The sequence below is a fragment of the Rana temporaria genome, chromosome 1, assembly GCF_905171775.1.
Source record: "Rana temporaria chromosome 1, aRanTem1.1, whole genome shotgun sequence".
Lineage (NCBI taxonomy): Eukaryota > Metazoa > Chordata > Amphibia > Anura > Ranidae > Rana > Rana temporaria.
In genome coordinates this window covers 628,050,948-628,072,761 of record NC_053489.1, presented here as the reverse complement: position 1 = coordinate 628,072,761, position 21,814 = coordinate 628,050,948, and the positions used below count along the sequence as shown (strand labels likewise).

The following is a 21,814-nucleotide window of genomic DNA, read 5'->3' as shown; positions in this document are numbered from 1 at the left end:
TACTCAGTTAGCGAACCTAGGATTAAGTCTGTTATTTTCCAATAATTTGCATTGGTAAATTTTGCAATATGTGTACAATACAAGTACAGACTTCTGTAGAGTCAATTCACTAACATATCCAAATCAACTTGAGCCCCCCCTCCGTAGTGATGGGCAAGCAGGGGCCTGGGGGCAGCAGCCCACCCCCCCCCCCCCCCAAAAAAAAAACTCACTAAACTCCACATAAGAACCGTCAAATAGAATAATAGAAAAAGACAGAAAAACAAGACAAAAAGGAGATCGAATCCCATAAGCTTAAGCAATTCCCGACTCGGAAGGTGGCTGAAGGTGACTGGTCCTGTGAGTGAGGTATATCATGTTAGGAAAGAGAAAAAGAGGAAAGATAGAAAGAAGTAGACGGGGTAGTCTGTGCAACCAGAATTCTCTATACAAGGCACAAGGAACACATGTGGGCTCTCAGGCCTCGTACACACGTCCGAGTTTCTCTGCAGAATTCAGCCAGAAACTCGGCCGGAGCTGAATTCTGCCGAGAAACCTGGTGGTCTGTACACTTTCGGCCGAGGAAGCCGACGAGGATCTCGTCGCGGAAATAGAGAACATGTTCCTCGTTGTTCAATGGGAAATTTCGGCCCGCCGAGATCCTCGGCGGCTTCACAAGGAACTCCAGGAGCAAAACGATGTGTTTCGCCCATCGAGTTTCTCGGTCGTGTGTACGAGGCTTAAGGCCTCGTACACACGACCAGTTTCCTCGGCAGAATCCATCAAAAAACTTGGTGGGAGAGCTTTTTTGCAGAGGAAACTGGTTGTGTGTACATTTTTCATTAAGGAAACTTTCGAGGAACTCGACGAGCCAAAAAGAGAGCATGTTCTCTATTTCCTCGACGGAAGTCTCAATTTCCTTGTCGGGCTGGTTTTCGACGAGAAACTCGAGCGTGTGTATGCTAAGAAACCCGCGCTTCCTCAGAATAAAGTATGAGACGGGAGTAAAAGTAGCATTTGTAATGGAGATAACACATTTTTCACGCTGTAACAGACTGAAAAGTGCAAATCGTCTCTTACCACACTTTTACTTAACACGCAAACACATGAAATTAGGAAAAGAAGACCCAAGGGTTGTGCCAGTGGAATCAAACTTCCCCTGAACGACGAGATTTGGTCTTGACCGTGTGTACGCAAAGTAAGCTTGTCGAGTTCCTCGACAAGCCTAACAAGGAACTCGACGAGGAAAATTATGTGTTTCGCCCGACGAGTTACTCGGTCGTGTGTACGAGGCCTTAGTGTTTCCTGAAAGATATTTTATGCAGGGCTCCCAATTCTTTCCAAACAGTGGTAGTTTATCATTCAGGAAGGCCAAGAGTTTCTTATTGACCATTATCCAGGAGATTTTGGTCTTAAAAGAGAAGTATGGGTTTTATTTATTTTTGGCTAGTTATACTTACCAGTGGATGCAGCATCAGACTGATGCTACATCTGTCCCCTGGCATCTCTGCACTGAGAACCGAGCAACCGAACACCGCCGATGGCTCGGTTCTCACTCCTCCAAAGCCTCGTACACACGACCGAGGGACCGAGGAACTCGACGGGCGAAACACATCGTTTTTCTCGTCGAGTTCCTTGTTAGGCTGTCAAGAAACTTGACAAGGCAAGTTTCTCCATTCCCGTCGAGGAAATAGCGAACTTGCTCTCTTTTTGGCTCATCGAGTTTCTCGACAGTTTCCTCTACGAAAATGTACACACGACCGGTTTCCTCGGCAAAAAAATATCTCCCAGCAAGTTTCCTGCTGGTTTTTGCGGAGAAACTCGGTTGTGTGTACGAGGCCTGACTGTCACTTCTGCTCTACTTCTCCGTGCTCATTGGAGCGCTGAGCAGTGGAGGGGTGGGGAATGGCCATCTCAGCGCCTTAGTGGCTTGCTGAGACTGCCATCAATCAGGGCAGCTGGTGGATCCAGACTTGGAAGTCGTGAAGACGCGTTGCCCCGTCTGATAGCAGTGACGTCAGCAGAGAGCGGACTTCAGACTGCTCTCCACTGAAAACGGATCACAGAAGTGCAAAATGAATTGCACTCCTGTGACCCAGAGGAGAAGCCCAGCCCAAAAAGCTCAGGTTGGACTTCTCCTTTAACCATGTCTAATGAAAATGGTGGGGGACTTCCATGACCTAGCTATTGCAATATGAGCTGCTATGAACACAAAGGACATTAGGATTTCATTATTTAAAGCGGGGGTTCACCCTAAAAAAAAAATTCTTGATCTACCATACAAACGAGCATACTAGCGTCAGCTAGAGTATGCCTTTTTTTTTTTAGCTGTACTTAGCTGTACTTACGGTTTAATCCGTAACTTTTGTTTCAGACTCCGGCCGGGAAATGGGCGTTCCTATGAAGAGGGGTACTTGATTGACGTCCAGCTATGGTGCGTCATGCCTTCCGAAAAAAAGCAGAAATAGGACGCGGACATATACAGCGCCTGCGCAGTCAGCTTCTAGTCTGATGCGCAGGCGCCGTATAGCGCCGTGAAGAGCCGAGTCCTACTCCAGGTATTTTCGGAACGTGGGACGCGCCATCGCCGGCCGTCAATCATGTTCCACTCTTCATAGGAACGCCCATTCCCCACGGGTGTCTGAAACAAAAACTTACGGATTAAACCGTAAGTACAGCGCATAAAAAAAAAAAAAGGCATACTGTAGCTGATGCTAGTTTGGATGGTCCAAAGTTGTGTTTTTGGGTGAACCTCCGCTTTAAGTCATTAACACATAAACTGCAGATTTTTAACTCTGATTAGCAAGCTTGTATAAATTCCTAGCTGCATCATCAGACCGCGTGTTGGAAAGGTCAGGACTCAGGTGGATCGTTCTGGTTCCTAACAGATGGATCCTGTTTTGGAGCGAAAAAGTAACCTGTTTCTGTACATCCAGTTCCCTTGGCTCTCAGTATGTGGAACGGATCAGTCATAACTACGTAGTCTGCAAAGACTCCCTTTACGTAGAAAAGGCAGCGTCTATGAACAAGAAAACACATTTGGCCAACTGCCATAAACACGTCCAGCAAAGTTACCCTCGGCCAAATGATTTGGACTCTTAGGAATGCAGATTAAAATGCCTGTACCACAATGTTCATCAGTTTTCAGTGTTTGTTAGACCAAATTTGCTCAACCAGGTACAGCAGTAATTATTTTCTAGCTCCATGGAAAACACAAGACCACAGAGAGAGAAGATTGGGGTTGTTTTACTAAAGGGAAATAGACTGTGCACTTTGCATGAGCAGTTGCTCCAGAGCTTAGGAAATGAGGGGAAGCTCTGCTGAATTCCATCATTCAATCATGTGCAAGCGAAAATGCATTTTTTTTTTTTCCTTGCACATGATTGGGTATTCTTTGCAAAGTGCAAACTCTCACCTCATAGAGGGATAAATACAGCAATCAATGTATCTGTATCCACCACACGACTGTCACCTCGATATCTCCTGCAAGCCAACAGTTGTAAACCTGGTCCCTTAATAGAGTACCTAAAGATTCTCAAACCCGGGGAACAAGAGGGACAAAAGAGGGGCTCCAATGGTGTAGTATAAAGTGCTTAGAAGTATTTAATGTAATAAGTTGCGCTTACATGTAAAACGAATAGAAACGAGTGTGTACATAAACAGTGGCGTCCTCTGCGTCGTCTCACGTCACTTCCTGGTGTACGTCTGTCCAATCCCTACGCGTTACGACACAGTCACGTGTCTTCGTCTGGGAGACGTTTCTTGAGACACTAACATGCCAAGACAGTACAAATATCCCCTAAATGGCCCTAAATGGAAAGTAGAGAGTCCAAGGTATTTAGTAAGAGGAATGGCAAGTTTTTTGAAGTTGTAATTTTTTCCTCACAATTCTTCAATTCGCTTAAAAAAAATGATTTATTCATTGGTGGGACACTGGTACACTGACAGACGTTTTTGTGCACTTGAAAAGTAGGACAGATGTTGATCCCCCACACCGGCAGACATTGACAGATGTTGATGTCACAATGGAACACATCTGATGGGGCACTGTGACCAATGGACTGTGTACTGTGACATATGTACTGTGTACTGTGATAGATGTACTGTGTACTGTGATAGATGTACTGTGTACTGTGATAGATGTACTGTGTACTGTGATAGATGTACTGTGTACTGTGATAGATGTACTGTGTACTGTGACAGATGTACTGTGTACAGTGATAGATGTACTGTGTACTGTGATAGATGTACTGTGTACTGTGACATATGTACTGTGTACTGTGATAGATGTACTGTGATAGATGTACTGTGTACTGTGATAGGTGTACTGTGTACATAGTTACATAGTTAGCCAGGTTGAAAAAAGACACAAGTCCATCCAGTTCAACCACAAAATAAAATAAAAAAAAACTAAATAAATAAACAAACAAAATAAAAAACACAATGCAATCCCATACACCCAACTCCATACCCACAGTTGATCCAGAGGAAGGCAAAAAACCCTAGCAGAGCATGATCCAATTTGCTGCAGCAGGGGAAAAAATTCCTTCCTGATCCCCCGAGAGGCAATCGGATTTACCCTGGATCAACTATACCTATAAATGTTAGTACTCAGTTATATTCTGTACATTTAGGATAGTTACATAGTGTACTGTGATAGATGTACTGTGTACTGTGATAGGTGTACTGTGTACTGTGATAGATGTACTGTGTACTGTGATAGATGTACTGTGTACTGTGATAGGTGTACTGTGTACTGTGATAGGTGTACTGTGTACTGTGACATATGTACTGTGTACTGTGATAGATGTACTGTGTACTGTGATAGGTGTACTGTGTACTGTGATAGGTGTACTGTGTACTGTGATAGATGTACTGTGTACTGTGATAGATGTACTGTGTACTGTGATAGATGTACTGTGTACTGTGACAGATGTTCATGGGGACACTTGGACAGATGCTCATGGGACAGGGACAGTGGTGCTTGATGTACTATGTGTGGGGGTGGCTGCAGTCTCTGACAGCTCTGTGTGTAAAATCAATCAATCAAGAGCTCAGTGGGGAGAACTGTCAAAGAGATGTCTCTGTTTACACTGTGAAGGCTGTGATTGGATACATGATCAGGAGGGCCAATCACAGCGCCCATATCCGATGAACCTGTTATGCATTGGAGGGGGACACCAAGCTGTTTTTTTTTTTTTATAATTTTTAATTGCCGGCATGATTTATTTTTTACATTCAGCCATCAGTGGGGAACCCGCTGACAACTGATGAGTCATCTGTTGTTGAGGATGCGGCAGCCGCTCCTTAGCAACCAGCTTTATTGGACAATTACTGCAGTCATTATTTAACGCAAAATTCTTAGTGAATTGCACTTTCAAAACTGATTTACCGCAAGTGCTATTTTTTATTGCCCATTATTTAACTCTTATGCCGCGTACACACAACCATTTTTAATGTCCTAGAAAAAACAACGTTTTTCTCGACGTGATTCTTGTCAAGCCTGCCTTGCATACACACGATCGTGAAAAAAAAAATGCTCGAGCAAAGCACGGTGACGTACAACACGTACAACGGCACTATAAAAGGGAAGTTCTATTCGGATGGAGCCACCCTTTGGGCTGATTTTGTGTTAGTAAAAGTTTGGTGAGAGACGATTCGCGCTTTTCAGTCTTCATGCTTTTCAGTCTGTTACAGCGTGAAGAATGTGCTATCTCTATTAGAAACGCTAGTTTTACCAGAACGAGTGCTCCCGTCTCATAACTTGCTTGTGAGCATGCAAGTTTTTTCCCCCTCGTTAAAGCCTACACACGACCGTTTTGCACAACGAGAAAAACGACAACCTGAAAAAAGACGAGAAAAATTCGAGCATGTTCTAAATTTTTAATGGCCATTTTTCACGTCGAGAAAAATGCTCTGGAGCCCACACGCGGAATTAGTAAATTTTGCTTATAACAATGATGTTCACCGATATAATAATTTGTATGAATGGCATCCATTCATTCAGTGTGTACTGTTGTGAAGCTGTGATTGGCCAAAGATTTTACATGGTACAGAAGCACTGTGATTGGCCCCATTTGTACCATGTAAACACTGTGACCACTCACAGAGATCAACACAGAGACGGCCAATACTAAACAATGAATGGCTATGAATGAAAGCCATTCATTGTGTACAACTGTCATGTGATTGCTGTGATTGGTCACAGCAATCACACGGTACCAGCACCAGACCAATGCAATGATTTGTTATCCAGTGAACACATTAGGTGACAGATCGTGCCTCAGCGCGTTACCTAGGGCAAGCACAGTGTGTGACTCGGAGGATGCCATATCCACCCAGGATGGGAGAGCTCCGCATGGCCATCATTTGACAATTTGACGTCGGAAGCAGTTAAAGTCGAACTCCGCCATGCTGTATACCAAGGTCACCCCCAACTTACGGCCACAGTTTGCTTTATTAAGTTTACTAAAGACCCTTGAAAAGTACATACAGTATATACTGGGTCCAATGTTTGGGTCCTTAGCAGTGGTGGCCTGTCCATTAGGAGTGCCCGGGCGGCACCCCCTCTCTCAGGGGGGAGCTGCCACCACCTGCAGGAGAATGGGAGGCCACCGAGCACGGGGAAGTTGCCGGTAATGGGGTAAGTGCTACCAACCGACCGGGAGGGGGGGGGGGGGGGTTGGTGGCATGGAATACTGTTTGCCTTTAAACCTTTAAAAAAATTTGCAAATAAGGTAGGGATGTGGATGAGCAGCAACTTGATCAGCATTGGTCTTTTCTGACCTTATTAGGAGCAAGGTTGTTTATCAAGGGAGTTGGGGGTGAAGACTGGCATTGATACAAAATGCAGGATCCACCTACAGTTTAGCTCGATAAATTAACATATTAGCACATCCAGAGGTGGCAGAATCCATGCCACTTTTCAGATTAAAGTGGTTGTTAACCTCCCTGGCGGTATGATTATTTCAGATTTTAGGTAATCCTTATGAATAACTCACTTAAATTTGTCCAAACAAGAGTCTAGTAGACATCCCGGGTATGATAAAGTTTGAAAAACAAAATCATAAATTATAATATAATAAATAACTATAAATAATTATAACAAATAATAATGTAATTATAATAAAAATTATTCAATAATGTAATCAAATCAAAAACACTGAAATTTGCTCAGTTGCAGAATTGTCGCTGTCATTACTTTTGTTTTTTGATGACGACTTTCCCCACAAATCGCTATCGCTCAATTCTGCAAGTGATTATAATTTATTATCGCTGTTTTCAAGCTGCTCTAAAATCACTTTTGACATAAAGGGGCAATTTTTGGTTGCTATGGACAATCTACAGTTTGCAGGCAGAAAGAACAGTTTTTCATAACTTTATATAATCCTCTTTGTTTCCTAATGATAGGTGCTCCTGTCTGGTTTCAGAGCGGCGCTCGGCGCTCACGTGACCGGCCGTCTCTCTTCTCTCCGCTGCCAGCTGCAGTGTGTCGGGGCCAAGATACCCCCGATAATGTCAGTCGGGACAAGAGGAGGAGAGGAGAGAAGTAGAGAGCCGGCCAGTCATGTGACCACTGAGTGGCACTATGAAATCAGGTATAGCCGGCATAGACAGGAGCAACTATCATTAGGAAACACACAGGATTATTAAAAGTCATTTCAGCAGCAGGAGGGGAGGGGACGGGCACTTAACACAAAGCAGACAGGCAGAGAGGGGAAGGGGGAGAGGATGGAGGACAGGACAGAGGAGGACAGGAGAGCACGTAAACTGGCCATAGTGTCAGGGCTCAGCAGCCATGATAAATTGTGGTCAGTTTACAGGGAGAGAGCAGAACCATGCAGGATCAGCCAGGTATTTCAGGTGATATAAGGTGCCAAATTACATAGCACAAGCACTGTGCTGTATAACATGCTTTAAAGGAACAGGATTTTTTTTTTTTGATAGGGTAACAAACACTTTACCTCAATGCACACATAAAAAAAAAAATCTGGGTATGTATTAATAATTAAATCTAAATCTAGCCTAAGTCCCTATATCTGTCTTGATGTTGTGTTTTACTGATCCTTGCATAGATACACTCAGGCCTCGTACACACGACCGAGGAACTCGACGGGCGAAACACATCATTTTGCTCGTCGAGTTCCTTGTTAGGCTGTCGAGGATCTCTGCGAGCCAAATTTCTCCATTTTCATCGGCAAAAAAAAGTTTCTTGCTGGTTTTTGCCGAGAAACTCGGTCGTGTGTACAAGGCTTCATGCTCTTTTTGGCTCGACGAGATCCTCGACAGTCTCCTCGTCGAAAAGAAACACGACCGGTTTCCTCGGCAAAAAAAAACAAAACAGCAAGTTTCTTGCTGGTTTTTGTCGAGAAACTCGGTCGTGTATACGAGGCTTCAGACTGGAAGAGGGGGATCATCATTTTTAAGCTGGCCATAGATAGATTGAAAATTGGCTGGTACAGCAGGGACTGGACACATTTTGATCAGTCTATGGCAGGCTGGTTGTACAGAAGCCAATTTCTTGATCAACTTCTGTACAACCAGCCTGTTGTTTTTTTTTTTGTTGCTCGATTAGTGCCGCTGGTGCAGGTACTTATATAGCACTGTCAATTTATGCAGCTCTTTATATATATATATATATATATATATATATATATATATATATATATATATATAGATAGTACATTGAAATCAGTCACCTGCCCTCCCTTATTCTATCAGTCACCTGCCCTCCCTAATTCCGTTTGAGTTCTACTTTAACTGTAGATGGAGTAAATAGGATTTGTTAGCAGCACAGGAAGGGTTCTTTAGGGTAAGAGTAGTTATGCTGTAAAAAATGAATATATGAATATGAATAGATATTAAATGGGCCTACCTTTACATTTGAAGCATTTGATATGGAAATACTTATTCTGCACTCTCAGAACTTCCCCTTTACAGGCAACTTCGCAGTTGCTGCAGAGGATGGCATTTCCGGCAGGCTTCTCAATGAGGCTCGGCACAGCCTGATGCTGAGATACTGCTGAAGAGAATAAGACATTTTATTTTACAGTTACACAACATTCTAAGCACATGACTACGTTCTTCAAATATAAGATTATACAATGTGACTAGGAAATTAAAAAACATGACATTTTAATTAAATGCCTTCAAAGTACTTAAACAATTTACATTAAAACAAGACGTATATTCATTAGAAACACATGACTGCATGCATGCTTCAAAATATTAAAGCAAAAGTTTAAGATAAACTGTTTTTTTTTTGGGGGGGATGTAGCACCATAGCACCAAGGGCCACATGAGAAACTGGGACTGTGTGTGTGTGGGGGGGGGGCAAACTTAATTCTGATCAATACTAATTTTGGATCTGTAAACATAGAAAACAAACACCTGGCACTAGGATTATTAGGAACAACTGCTCATGAAATAGGTTTCTATCAGATGGCCTATTGGGGGGTGGTAAAAACAGACAGCTGAGCTGGGGGCTTTACTGCCTCCAGGCTCCCAACCTGAACTGAAAAAAAACAGCCGGATGGGGATGTTCACAGATGTGTCACAATTCTGTTAAGGCTCACTGATACCTAGGGGTGAATGGACCTTCCTATCAGGTCTGCCGGAAAAACTGGAACAGTCCTGTGAAAGGGGCCTAATGACAGAGCTGTAATGAGCAATGCCTGAACAGAGCTGGAAACGAACAATGCCTGAACAGAGCTGGAAACGAGCAATGCCTGAACAGAGTTGGAAACAAGCAATGCCTGAACAGGGCTGGAAACGAGCAATGCCTGAACCAGGGGCGTCGGTAGGGGGTGGCTAGGGGGGGCTGAAGCCCCGAATGTGACCCTGAAAAGCCCAGAGTCTCATGGCTGCAGTTCTACATTATTAGCCTCGAGCGAGCGGCGGAACCGATCTGATCCCGAGCGCCGCCAAATGTGGCCGAGTGCCATAGTACCACTGGTCCAATGCTGGGTCCGCGGGACGTGTGACGTCCATCATAGGCGCTGCAGAGCTCCAGAAGGCAGGAATTACAATTCCGGCACGTGGGTACCGCGCTGATAGATGGAGGCCTGATCGTTCAGCTCCTCCACCATCCCAGGGATAACTGCACGGCTCAGCAGACTGCCTGCAGTGCACGGAGTGTCCCGGTACCCGCGGACATGGCAAGCGGCTTGAGCTTCTAACAACAAGAAGCTGCCTGCCACACTTCTCCCCCCCCTCGGAGCGGCCGAATCCACAAGATGGCGCCTGCGGCAGTTTGTCAGCTTCTAATAGCGGCTCCTCGCACTCTGCACACAGCCCTCTACAGCATGGAACCTCCAAGTCCAAAGCTTCCCAGCCACGATCACCTGCAGTCTCCACACTGCTGTGACGGAGCCCTGCAAAAAGCAAACCAAGGCTGTCGGCGACTGCATCTCCGAGTCCTGAGGTAAGCCTTTTAATTGCAAATGCAATACCTACCTCTAACACCACTCGGGACTGACATTGCTGACAACATTCAGCTCTTTTCCTGCCACAAACCAGCCTGCGTCAGAATTCAGAAACAACCCTTAGGTAAGCTGCCAGATTTTATTGCATATCCATGACACCCTAAGAGCTTCCTTACATGCTGATTTATGAAATGGGTAACTGACATACATACACACACTGACTTACACACACCAACTTACATTACATGTAAGTGTGTGTATGTATGTCAGTGTGTGTATGTATTTCAGTGTGTGTGTGTGTGTATGTCAGTGTGTGTGTGTGTGTGTATGTCAGTGTGTGTGTATGTCAGTGTGTGTGTATGTCAGTGTGTGTGTATATGTCAGTGTGTGTGTGTACTGACATATACACACACTGACATACATACACAAACACTGACATACATACACACACTGACATACATACACACTGACATACATACACACACTGACATACATACACACACACACACACACACACTGACATACATACACACACTGACATACACACACACTGACATACATACACTGACATGTAGGTCAGTGTACGTAGGTCAGGGTATGTGTGTCAGGTAGGTCACACAACCCCACTGCCCAGCCAAAAAAAACGCACCACTCCACCGTGCCTGTGAACCCCCCCCCCCCCCCCCCGTGCTGGCTTCGGGGCTAAAGCCCCTGGTCTTTTTGCCACCTAGCAACGCCCCTGGCCTGAACAGAGCTGGAAATTAGCTATGTCCAACAGAGCTGGAAACGAGCAATGCCTGAACAGAGCTGGAAACGAGCAATGCCTGAACAGAGCTGGAAATGAGCAATGCCAGAGAAGAGCTGGACAGAGCTGTAACAACACAGATTCAGTATTGCCTGCAACCTCCACCTTCCCCATTGGATAGATGTCAAATTCTCAAGCCAATGGGGACCAGGGATGAAAATCAGGCTTGGATCAAATCATTGCATAACTCCCATAATAAACATATAAATAACAGGATTAATTTCCCTTTAATCTTAGTTATTACCATTACATTTATTATTACTGTGATTACTACAGTAAATAATGTGCTTCTGAAACAACAAGCATCACACAGTATAGGGAAGCACTGCAGGGAGCCCTAAGTATTATCCTCTGTATTATAGCATTACATTATTACTTCATTGAGAAAGGAAAGCCGTCATAAATAATACATGTCACAAGTCCATGGCAGACAAGCTCCAGGAAACAGATTGAAAACATTTCATTAATTCCCGTGTTGAAGGCAGAGAAACCATTTACTGCTGATCTAAAATAAATCCTTCAGATGGAGTACAATAGTGAATAATTTTGCCTCAGCGTGATCAAGGTGAGCAATTTAGAAATGAATGTGCGTTGAATAAAACCAGCGTTGTCTGATTAATTCGCAGCTGCCGTTGGAGCGCTGTGTGGTTCAGGTCTCACCTCTGCGATGAAGCATATGTGTCATAAAGCTCCGACAGAAGCAGCCATTACCTGGTTATAGTGCCACATGCTAATTTCAAGGGATTTGTAAAGTTGAACGCCAACCAGAATTTGAGGTCACATAACAAGTCTAATGTCCTCTGGAATTCGGAAAGAGAGGGCCCTTCTTCGAAATGCTCATGTTGCTGCCTGGCAATATAAACATGTCCTATTGGGTCCAACGCAATTAGAAACCTTGGTGATCCACTGCTAATTAGAGATGCACCAAAATATCGGCGGCTGAAACATATCAGCCAAAATGAAAAAGAAAAGGGTGCCGATGATGGCGCAGAAAACGCACGCAATGTTACAACGATTTTACTGTGCTTATGGTGTGTTTTTCTTATGCCGCGTACACACGATCGGAAATTCTAACAAGAAAAACGTGGATTTTTTTCCGACGGAATTTTGTCTCAAACTTGTGTTGCATACACACAGTGACAGAAAATTCCGACCGTCAAGCGTTTTGATTCCGAGCATGCGTGTGTTTTTTGTGCGGCGGAAAAGCATACAGACGATCGGAATTTCCGACAAGAACGTCTGAAAATTTGAGAACCAGCTCTCAAATTTTTGCTGTCGGAATGTCAGATGGGGCCTACACACTGTCGGAATTTCCAACCAAAAGCTCACATCAAACTTTTCTTGTCGGAAATTCCAATCGTGTGTACGCGGCATTAGGTTATGTGACTCAAAAATCGCTCTTAAAACCGTTATTGATGCGTTCTTGCTGCTTTTTCACTGAATTTCAATGGGAAGGTGAGTTTTTGGTGTGGTGAAGAAATGCTAAGGACTTAGGCCCAGATTCACATAGGGCGGCGTAAATTTAGGCGGGCGTATCGTATTTACGCTACGCCGCCGCAACTTACAGAGGCAAGTGCAGTATTCACAAAGCACTTGCGTCTAAAGTTACGGCAGCGTAGCGTAAATGTGCCAGCGTAAGCGCGCCTAAATCAAATGAGGAAGAGGTGGGTGTGTTTTATGTAAACTAATCATGACCCCACGTAAATGACGTTTCGAACGAACGGCGCATGCGCGCGCATGCTCAGTATCACGTCGAATTTTCAAAGTAAATTACGCCCGCTCAATGCTTAGTCGATGTGAACGTAACCTACGCACAGCCCCATTCACGGACGACTTACGCAAACGACCTAAAATACGACGCTGCTCGTACGTTTCTGACATCCATACCTAACATGACTTAGACCTGCTTTATGAGGGGTAACTTTACGCTGGCGTATGTCTTACGCAAACGACGTATCTTGATACACCGGGCGCACGTACGTTCGTGAATCAGCGTATCTAGCTAATTAGCATATTCGACGCAGAAATATACGGAAGCGCCACCTAACGGCCAGCGTAAATATGCACCCTAAGATACGACGGCGTAGGAGACTTACGCCGCTCGTATCTAGGCAACTGTGAGGCGTATCTGATTCTATGAATCAGGTGCCGAGTTGCGACGGGCCGCACTCAGAGTTACGACGGCGTATCTGGAGATACGCCGTCGTAATTCCTTTGTGAATCCGGGCCTTAGTTTTCATTTATCGTGAGCTTTTCTTGTGTTAATGCTGGGAATACACTATACGAAAAATCGTAGAATCCATTTAAAAAAAACTAACATTCGGCCATGAGAGCAAACGATAATGCCATCATGTAATAACTGATAAATCGTTCAGTGGACATAAATGAATCAATTTTTTTTTACATATACTGTACCTTGTGCAAACAGTTCGGACGGGAAACACATTAACCTTTCAATTTATCGTTAGTTCGTTTTTTTGCCTCAAAAATGTCCCAACGATTATTGATTTTGTGCCCATTAACTGCCACTGTGCCACTTAAGAGCTCAATTAATAGGAAAGAGGATGTTTTGCTGGCAGGGTCACCAGGCGAAAAAAAGGAAAAATGCATTAAAAAAAGAGCTAATGCCGCCACCACATCAAAGAACTAATAACTACATGCCCACCAAGCCTTTTCTGGCACTTTTTGTTTACAAGGTTAAATCAGTATTTTTTGCTCAAATTTCCCAAACATTATTTTTTTTATATAGCAAAGGCCCTAGAGAATAAAATGGTGGCGACACTACCATACTTAAAAACCTCCATAGGCGGCGTTACCTGTTTAGAGTTACAGAGAAGGTCTAGTGCTAGAATTATGCTCTCAATCAAACGTTTGCGCCGATACCTCACATGTGTGGTGCGAACACCGTTTACATAAGCGTGCGCGACTTATGTATGCATTCGCTTCTGTGCACGAATCGGACGGATGGAGGAGCTTTAAAAAAAAAATGTTTTAACTGTCCCTTTAATTCTCTTTTTTTTTATTCTTATTATAAGGAATGTAAACATCCCTTGTAATAGAAATAAGGGATGACAGGTCCTCTTTATGGGGACATCTGGGATCAGTAAAACCCCAAATCTCTCCTCTACCTTTAAAAGGAAAATATAAAAAAACATTTGATCTTTTCCGTTAAAAGGAAAGAAAAATGGTTTACTTCTGCAATTCTGTCCTAGACCGGAAGTGGTGTCATGATGTCGCTCTTGTCCTCCAAGATCATAGAGGCGATCAGAGATGATCTGGTATCTGGTAACCTCTATGTCCAGCCAGCCGAGTTTGTTTCCTGGGGTGCGCCAGTAAAAACAGTAAGCCCGGGAAACATCGGCGAGTGGTTGCAGGGGGGCAAGGTGGAGGACGACCCCTTCTGCTGCTTCTGAAAACAATCCAGCGGCTAATTTGCCACTCAGAAAGCTTTCATAAAAAAGCCAATCGCCGGATAAAAAATACCAGGGTTATGGCTGATAGCTTCAGCCATAAACCCAGTAAACCACTTGCAAGCCTCAACATATATATTTACATATTGTTTGCCAAGTGGATAAACTGCAAAATATAACATTTTAAGCATATGAGTCAAGTATATCACCGTATTCATTATCCCTTTGGTAGAACGAGCAGTGACTCCTTGTGGTCGAGGTGGGAGGGGTATCCACTTTGTTGTTTTTTTTCCCCTATATTTTAGCTTTAATTTTATTTCCTTTGAGTTTTCGTTTTTTAGGGGATCAGTGGGGGTCTTGCCATGTGCCCAACTCCAACACTGCATCGTGATCGTAAAAAAAGAGTCCATTTCAGAGCCATCACTCAGAAGCTTGGGGTCTTACCTCTTACGACAGTTCCATTTATTACATCGCAGTCAGATGACTGGTCTCAGCATTCGGCACTGCACAGGTGTGTCGTGACAATATAGCTTTGCTCCTTTTAAGTGACTAACACAGCCTGGCTTGTTCTACACGGTGATTATTGAGATCCTCCCTGAGTCACCCACGCACATCTCATCACATCACTATTGCCTTTCACTGCTGACAACTATATACCCTCTATGTTTTCCTGCAAAGGATTCCAAGAATGTGTGCATGCAAATCCTTTTTTGTGCATAACATGTTGCTTGCTCTTAGAGTAGAATTCTACTTCCTGGATAGAAATAAATTAAAAACACAACTGAATAGCTTAAAGGGGTATTAAAATGGTTGTAAAGGCACAAGGTTTTTTACTTTCATGAATTCTTTGTGAACAGCAGGCCCCCCCTAATGCCCAGGCACCCTGGTTGAAAAAGGCTGCCACCCGGGGTGCCTTCAGGTTTCTTCAGGGGTGCCTTGGCAAAATTTAAAAAAAATGCCCAAAAAAAGTAACAAGCCAAAGGGTGGATCAAGCCTGCTTTTTAGTTACAGAAAGTCATAGGTTGCACCATTACAACCTTCTATCCGCTGGCCTCCTAACAACCAATGACATTGTCGGTTGATAAGGAGGAAGTCAGGCGCCTGCACAGCCTCCTTGTTTCCCCTCCCCTGCCCCGTCTCTGTTGGCACTGGGGTCACATCAGCTAAGCAAGGATGAGAATCATTGGAATACTAGTGAGTACCAGTGTGCAAACGGTTGCTCTGGAGGAATAAATCACCTCTAAGGCCGCCGGACCGTTTTCATCGGACAGTCCTCTGCCGGATTTCTGTTTGATGGTTGTACACACCATCAAACAGAAATCCGTGCGGACACGATACGTGGTGACGTGGCCGCGCCGTCGCCGCAACGATTACGTGGCGACGTGCGCGGCCCTGGAAGGTCAATGCTTCCACGCATGCGTCGAATCACTTCGACGCATGCGAGGGGTTTGGGCCGAGTGGACATGTCCTGTGAGTCTGTACAGACGACCGAACATGTCCGATGGACAGGCTTCCAGCGGACATGTTTCTTAGCATGTTAAGAAACATTTGTCCGCTGGAAACTGTCCGATCCGCCGGACAATTGTCCGGTCGGCCGTACACACGACCGAACATGTCTGCTGAAACTGGTCCGTCGGACCAGTTTCAGCAGACATGTTCGGTCGTGTGTACGGGGCCTAACGCTCGGTGTCCTGCTTGGAAGCTGATTGGTTTCTCATATTTACCATAAGACCTTTAGAGGTTGATTTACCAAAACTGGAACGTGCAAAATCTGGTGCAGCTCTGCATAGAAACCAGTCAGCTTCCAGGTTTTATTGTCAAAGCTTAAAGGAGTGCAGCCAAAAGCCGTTTGGCTGTACTTCTCCTATGGATCACAGGGTTGAAATTCATTTTGAACTCCTGTGACCCGTTTTCAGCAGAGAGTGGACTGACGTTAGCTGAGCCAGCCGCTCCCCGCCCCTCCACAGCCCAGGAGGGGTGGAGTAGAGAGCTGCGACTGACAGTCAGCAGCTCTCTGCTCACACAGCTGTCAGAACTGAGTGATTGGCGACCGTCTGACTTTTTCCATCGGAAATTCCGATCGTGTGTACGAGGCATAAGGGGGTAATTCTTCCAAATGACCACAAGTATAAGGACCATTCTTCCTACTGAAGTTTTAGCAAGGGTTCCCTGAGATGGTAATTTTTTTTCAAGGGTTCCTCTGTGTTGAAAAGGTTGACAAAGGCTGCTGTATACCGATACCTTATATGTTTAAGATACAAATGTGTTTTGCAATCTTATGCATGAAGGTAAAAAAACTTCTGTGTACTGCTCCCCCCTCAGCCCCCCCAATACTCACCTGAGCTCCCTCTCGATCCAGCGATGTGAATGAGAGCCTCGGCTGTCCTGGGACTCCCTCTCCCCTTTGGTTGACGCAGTGAGCCAAAGAGGAGAGAGCGGAGGGTTGAGTTGAGTTGAGAGGTATCTTAATATAGCGCAGTCTTACCCCAAAGGGTCCCGACGCACATTGCAGAGTTTCTGAGAAAAGAGGACCCAGGAACCAAAAGCAACACAGAGCGGCAGAAAGGGTGGAAGAGAGAGGCTATGCAGGAAAGGCTTGCGTGAAAAGCCAAGTCTTCAGTAAGACGCGGAAGACCGGGATAGTAGAGGCCTCCTGGAGCTTGACAGGGAGGCTATTCCATAATACGGCACCCTGGTGGGAGAGGGCCCGACCATCACGCCGGATTTTCTTGGGCACCGAGATGTAGAGGAGATCTCTGCTGGTAGATCTGAGTGATCTGACAAGAGCTTGTTAATGAAAACGAGAGCAGAGATAGCTTGGGGCCAGACCTCTCATAATCTTAAAGGGTCACTAAAGGCAAACTTTTTTTTTTAAAGAACAAACATGTTATACTTTCCTCCACTGTGCAGCTCGTTTTGCACAGAGTGTCCCCTAACCCTGTCTTCTGGGGTCCCTCTGCGGCTGTCTCGGCTCCTCCTCGCAAAAGGGCGAGCGAGCATGGTGGAAAGCTTTTGCGAGCGCGCTCCCGTGATACAGCGGCGGGCATAGCCGCCGACTGTATCACTCGGCCCCGCCCCCCCGGCGCGCCGCGTCATCCGCTGTGATTGACAGCAGCGCCAGCCAATGGCTGCTCTGCTATCAATCCGTCCAGCCTAGCCAATCAACGGCCAGGCTGGAAACCGAAGAGGTTCACATGGACGCGTGTGGGACTTTCGAGGGGTCAGGTAAGTAAAACGGGGGTTCGGGGGGGGGGGGGGCGTTACCGTCGGATGTTTTTTCACCTTAATGCATAGGATGCATTAAGGTGAAAAAACATTTAGCTTTACAACCCCTTTAAACATGATACATCCTGCCTTAAATAAGGTGCGATAGTGGGCCGGCAGCCAAAACAAGGCGCAGAGGATAGGGGTGATATGATCCCTCATCAGGACATCCATGAGTAACCTTGCCGCAGCATTTTGAATACGTTTACACTTCTGCACTAACATCTTTGGAAATCCCAGATAAAGAGAGTTGCAGTAGTCTAGGCAGCTACCTATCATCGCACTGTCAGACCGAATGTTTAGAGCCGCCTATCACCTGCAGACAGAACGCTGAGTCTTATGGATGCATAGAGCAGAGCTTAAAAACGAGCAGGCACCAGTGCCCCCATAGTAAGCAGCTTGGTATTGGGGGCATTGGTCAAGGGGGAGGTACCAGGAGTGTTGGCGGGGAATCCAAGAAGAAGAGGACTGGGGCTGTGCAGTGAAAAAAACACACAAAGCAGGTAAGTATAAAATGTTTGTTAAAAGCCAAACCTTTTAAAGAGAAGTATGTTTTGTTTTTGTTTTTTTGATAGTCATACTTACCTCGGGGGATGCAGCATCAGACCGATGCTGCATCTGTCCCCCAACATCTCTGCACTAAGAACCGAGCCACCAAACACCGCCAATGGCTCGGTTCCCACTCCTCCCCGAGCGGTGCTGACTGTCAGTCAGCATCGCTTTTGCTCTACTTCTCAGCGCTCATTGGAGCGCTGAGCTGTGGAGGGACAGGGAGCGGCCGTCTCATCAATCAAGGCACCTGGCGGATCCAGACTTAGGCCCCGTACACACGACCGAGAAACTCAACGGGCAAAACACATCGTTTTGCTCGTCGAGTTCCTTGTTCGGCTGTCAAAAAACTCGTCGAGCCAAATGTTCCCATTGCCCAACGAGGAAATAGAGAACATGCTCTCTTTTTGGCTCGACAAGTTTCACGACGGGTTTCTCGGCGAAAAGTGTACACACGACCGGTTTTCTTGGCAGAATACGTCTCCCATCGAGTTTCTTGCTGAATTCTGCCGAGAAAACCGGTCGTGTGTACGGGGCCTTAGAAGTTGAGATGGCGCACTGCCTTGAATGATGGCAGTGACGTCAGCGAAGAGAGGTCACAGGAGTGACCCAGAGGAGAAGCCCAGCCTAAAAAGCTCAGACTCTTTTAATACCACTTTACCTGCAGTGCTTTGGACTGCACAGCATTATTGTACAATGCATGCACACAGCAGCCCTATTCATTCCTTCGAGAAATCTGTACTGATGGTGGCCTCAGGCAGCCACTTGGAGTATGGCATACCCATAGGAATAAACTGAGCTGTGGTATGCATGCTCAGTACAAAGTAGCCATTTCCAGAGGAAAAGCTATGCAGCTTAAAACAGGGGCGCAAGGTGAAGATCATTTGATTGATACTGAAGATACCGTATTTATCGGCGTATACCGCGCACTTTTTTGCCCTGAAAATCAGGGCAAAATCGTGGGTGCGCGATATACGCCGATACCCGTGCCGAGTTTTGAATACTGCGGCGACATATACTGAGCGCAGTACACTCGTGTATAGTCGGGCAGTCTCGGCTTCTTCCGCGCTTAGGTCCTGGACGTACAGGACGTGAGCGCGACAGTAGCCGAGCCTTCCCGAGTGTACTGCGCTCGGTATATGCCGGCGCAATATTCAAACTCATCGCGGGAAACGAGCGGGGAGGACGCCGGACCCCACGAAGAGGACACCGGACCCGACAAAGAGGACACCCGAAGCCGCAGACGGACACCGGACCCGACGAGGCCGCCGATGGACGCCGCGCAAGACACCAAAACTGTAAGTACAAAAAACTATTTTTTCCACAGGAATGGGGGCAACTTTAGGGGTGCGCGCTATACGCGGGAGCGCGCTATACCCCGATAAATACGGTAAGTATAAAACCGGGTAAGCTGCACTCAGGGTGTTCTCAGGTTCTACAGTCATCCTTCAAACTTATACCAAGTAAAGCTGTCCCCCAATCTCATCTCTCAGAAAGTTGGGCAGTAGGACATTGAATTGAAGAAAATTTCATACATACATTATGGATTCTTTTACTGTACTTTTTATAAATTCTTAGCAAAATGCATTACCATAAATAATCAAGCACAAAGAATCTCATTTGTGCGTTCTCATAAACAGAAGTTGCCACATCAGCGGTTATCAACAAATCTTTTAAAGCTTATTGAGTTCATTTAGACTTCAGGCATGCATAGAGTCACCATGAAATACAAGCATTAACATAATTGCACAGAAGAACGAACTCTGTACATGTTTGTACTCAATAACAATGTATGCAGGCTTGCGGAATTAAAGGCTACAGAATGTGTATCGGCTCATGCATTGGTACAAAAGATAAATATTCCAGACAAAAATAAATATGGACCTTGTGTAGAAACATGTTCCGAATCCTCCATAGAACTGGATTTACATCTTTGGCCAGTATTTATGAATCGCTAAAGTGAACCTATGCTTTGCCCATGCAGGGTAAGCAACATCGGCTGCACATACTTTCCATTCCTTCATTCCCCTGCTGCTTTATTTAGTTCCCAGGAGTGAAGTAAGACAACAAACAGAGGTTTGATTTACTAAAGGCAAAGTGCAGTGCAGTTGCTCCAGAGCTTAGTAAATGACGAGGAGCTCTGCTGACTTCCATCATCCAATCATGTGCAAGCAAAAATGCTCTTTTTTTTCCTTGCATGTGATTGGGTATTCTTTGTAAAGTGAAGCTTTACCTCATTTACTAAGCTTCAGCGTGACTGTACTTGCAAAGTGCAGTCTTTTTTCCTTTAGTAAGTCAACCCCAAAGAGTATAAGATCTGAGTCACTCAAGCTGAATCTTACAAAGGGCTGAAGGCTGCCCTTACTCCCATAGAAGAGCACTTGGCCAACCACTACACCTGCACAATAACATGGAGCGAGTTGCGTGTAAGTACAGGCATACCCCGCTTTACGGACACTCACTTTACGTACACTCGCGAGTACGGACATGCCCGCGAGTGTACGTAAAGTGTCTCACAAGTACAAATATTCCGCGCCGTGCACCCGCATTAGACGGAACTGAAGTTCTGAGCACTTAGCCTGCCCAGTTCCAGTGTGCTCTTTCTGTATCCTGGCTGCCTCCCCACCTCCGGTGACATCACATCCCCTCAGGCTTCCCTGTCAGCCACAGGCCCCGTACACACGACCAGTTTCCTCGGCAGAATTCAGCTTCCGACCGAGTTTCTGGCTGAATTCTGCCGAGAAACCCGGCCGTGTGTACACTTTCGGCCGAGGAAGCCGACGAGGAGCTCGACGAGGAAATAGAGAACATGTTCTCTATTTCCTCGTTGTTCTATGGGAGCTCTCGGCCCGCCGAGCTCCTCGGCGGCTTCGGTGCTGAACTGGCCGAGGAACTCGATGTGTTTGGCACGTCGAGTTCCTCGGCTGTGTGTACGGGGCCACAGAATGCCATCCAGCCTCTCAATAGCACTGTCTTTTGTGCACAGCGCGATGTCCGGGGGATGGATTGGAGCGGCCCCCCTTGCATCAGATGAGCTTATTTACATGTGAGTGTTCCCCTGATGCCCCCACTAAAGCCCCTGGCATCCCCACTACAGCCTAGAAGTGAAAAAAGGCATTGCTTCACTTTAAGTACATTTTCGTTTTACATCAATGCTCTGGTCCCGTTATGTACTTAAAAGTGGGGTATGCCTGTATTGAAGTATTAGGCCTCGTACACACGACCGAGAAACTCAACAGAATCCATCAAGAAACTTGGTGGGAGAGCTTTTTTGCCGAGGAAAACGGTCGTGTGTATGCTTTTCATCGAGGAAACTGTCGAGGAACTAGACGAGAAAAAAAAGAGAACAAGTTCTCTTTTTCCTCGACGGGAGTCTCAATTTC

The 21,814-nt window shown here is 45.6% G+C and overlaps 1 protein-coding gene across 7 annotated transcripts in view; it reads right to left on the bottom strand.

Moving 5' to 3' along the window:
• The window catches only part of ABLIM2 (actin binding LIM protein family member 2), a 278,087-nt gene that overhangs the window by 172,147 nt on the left and 84,126 nt on the right, over positions 1 to 21,814 (bottom strand). For 6 of the 7 annotated variants that reach the window (XM_040335372.1, XM_040335370.1, XM_040335374.1 and 3 more), the window contains exon 2: positions 8,855 to 8,998. In XM_040335372.1, coding sequence (XP_040191306.1) covers positions 8,855 to 8,998 — 144 coding nt within the window. Of the gene's footprint in view, positions 1 to 8,854; positions 9,002 to 21,814 lie in introns of all 7 variants that reach the window. The other variant, XM_040335371.1, reaches the window with a different exon arrangement.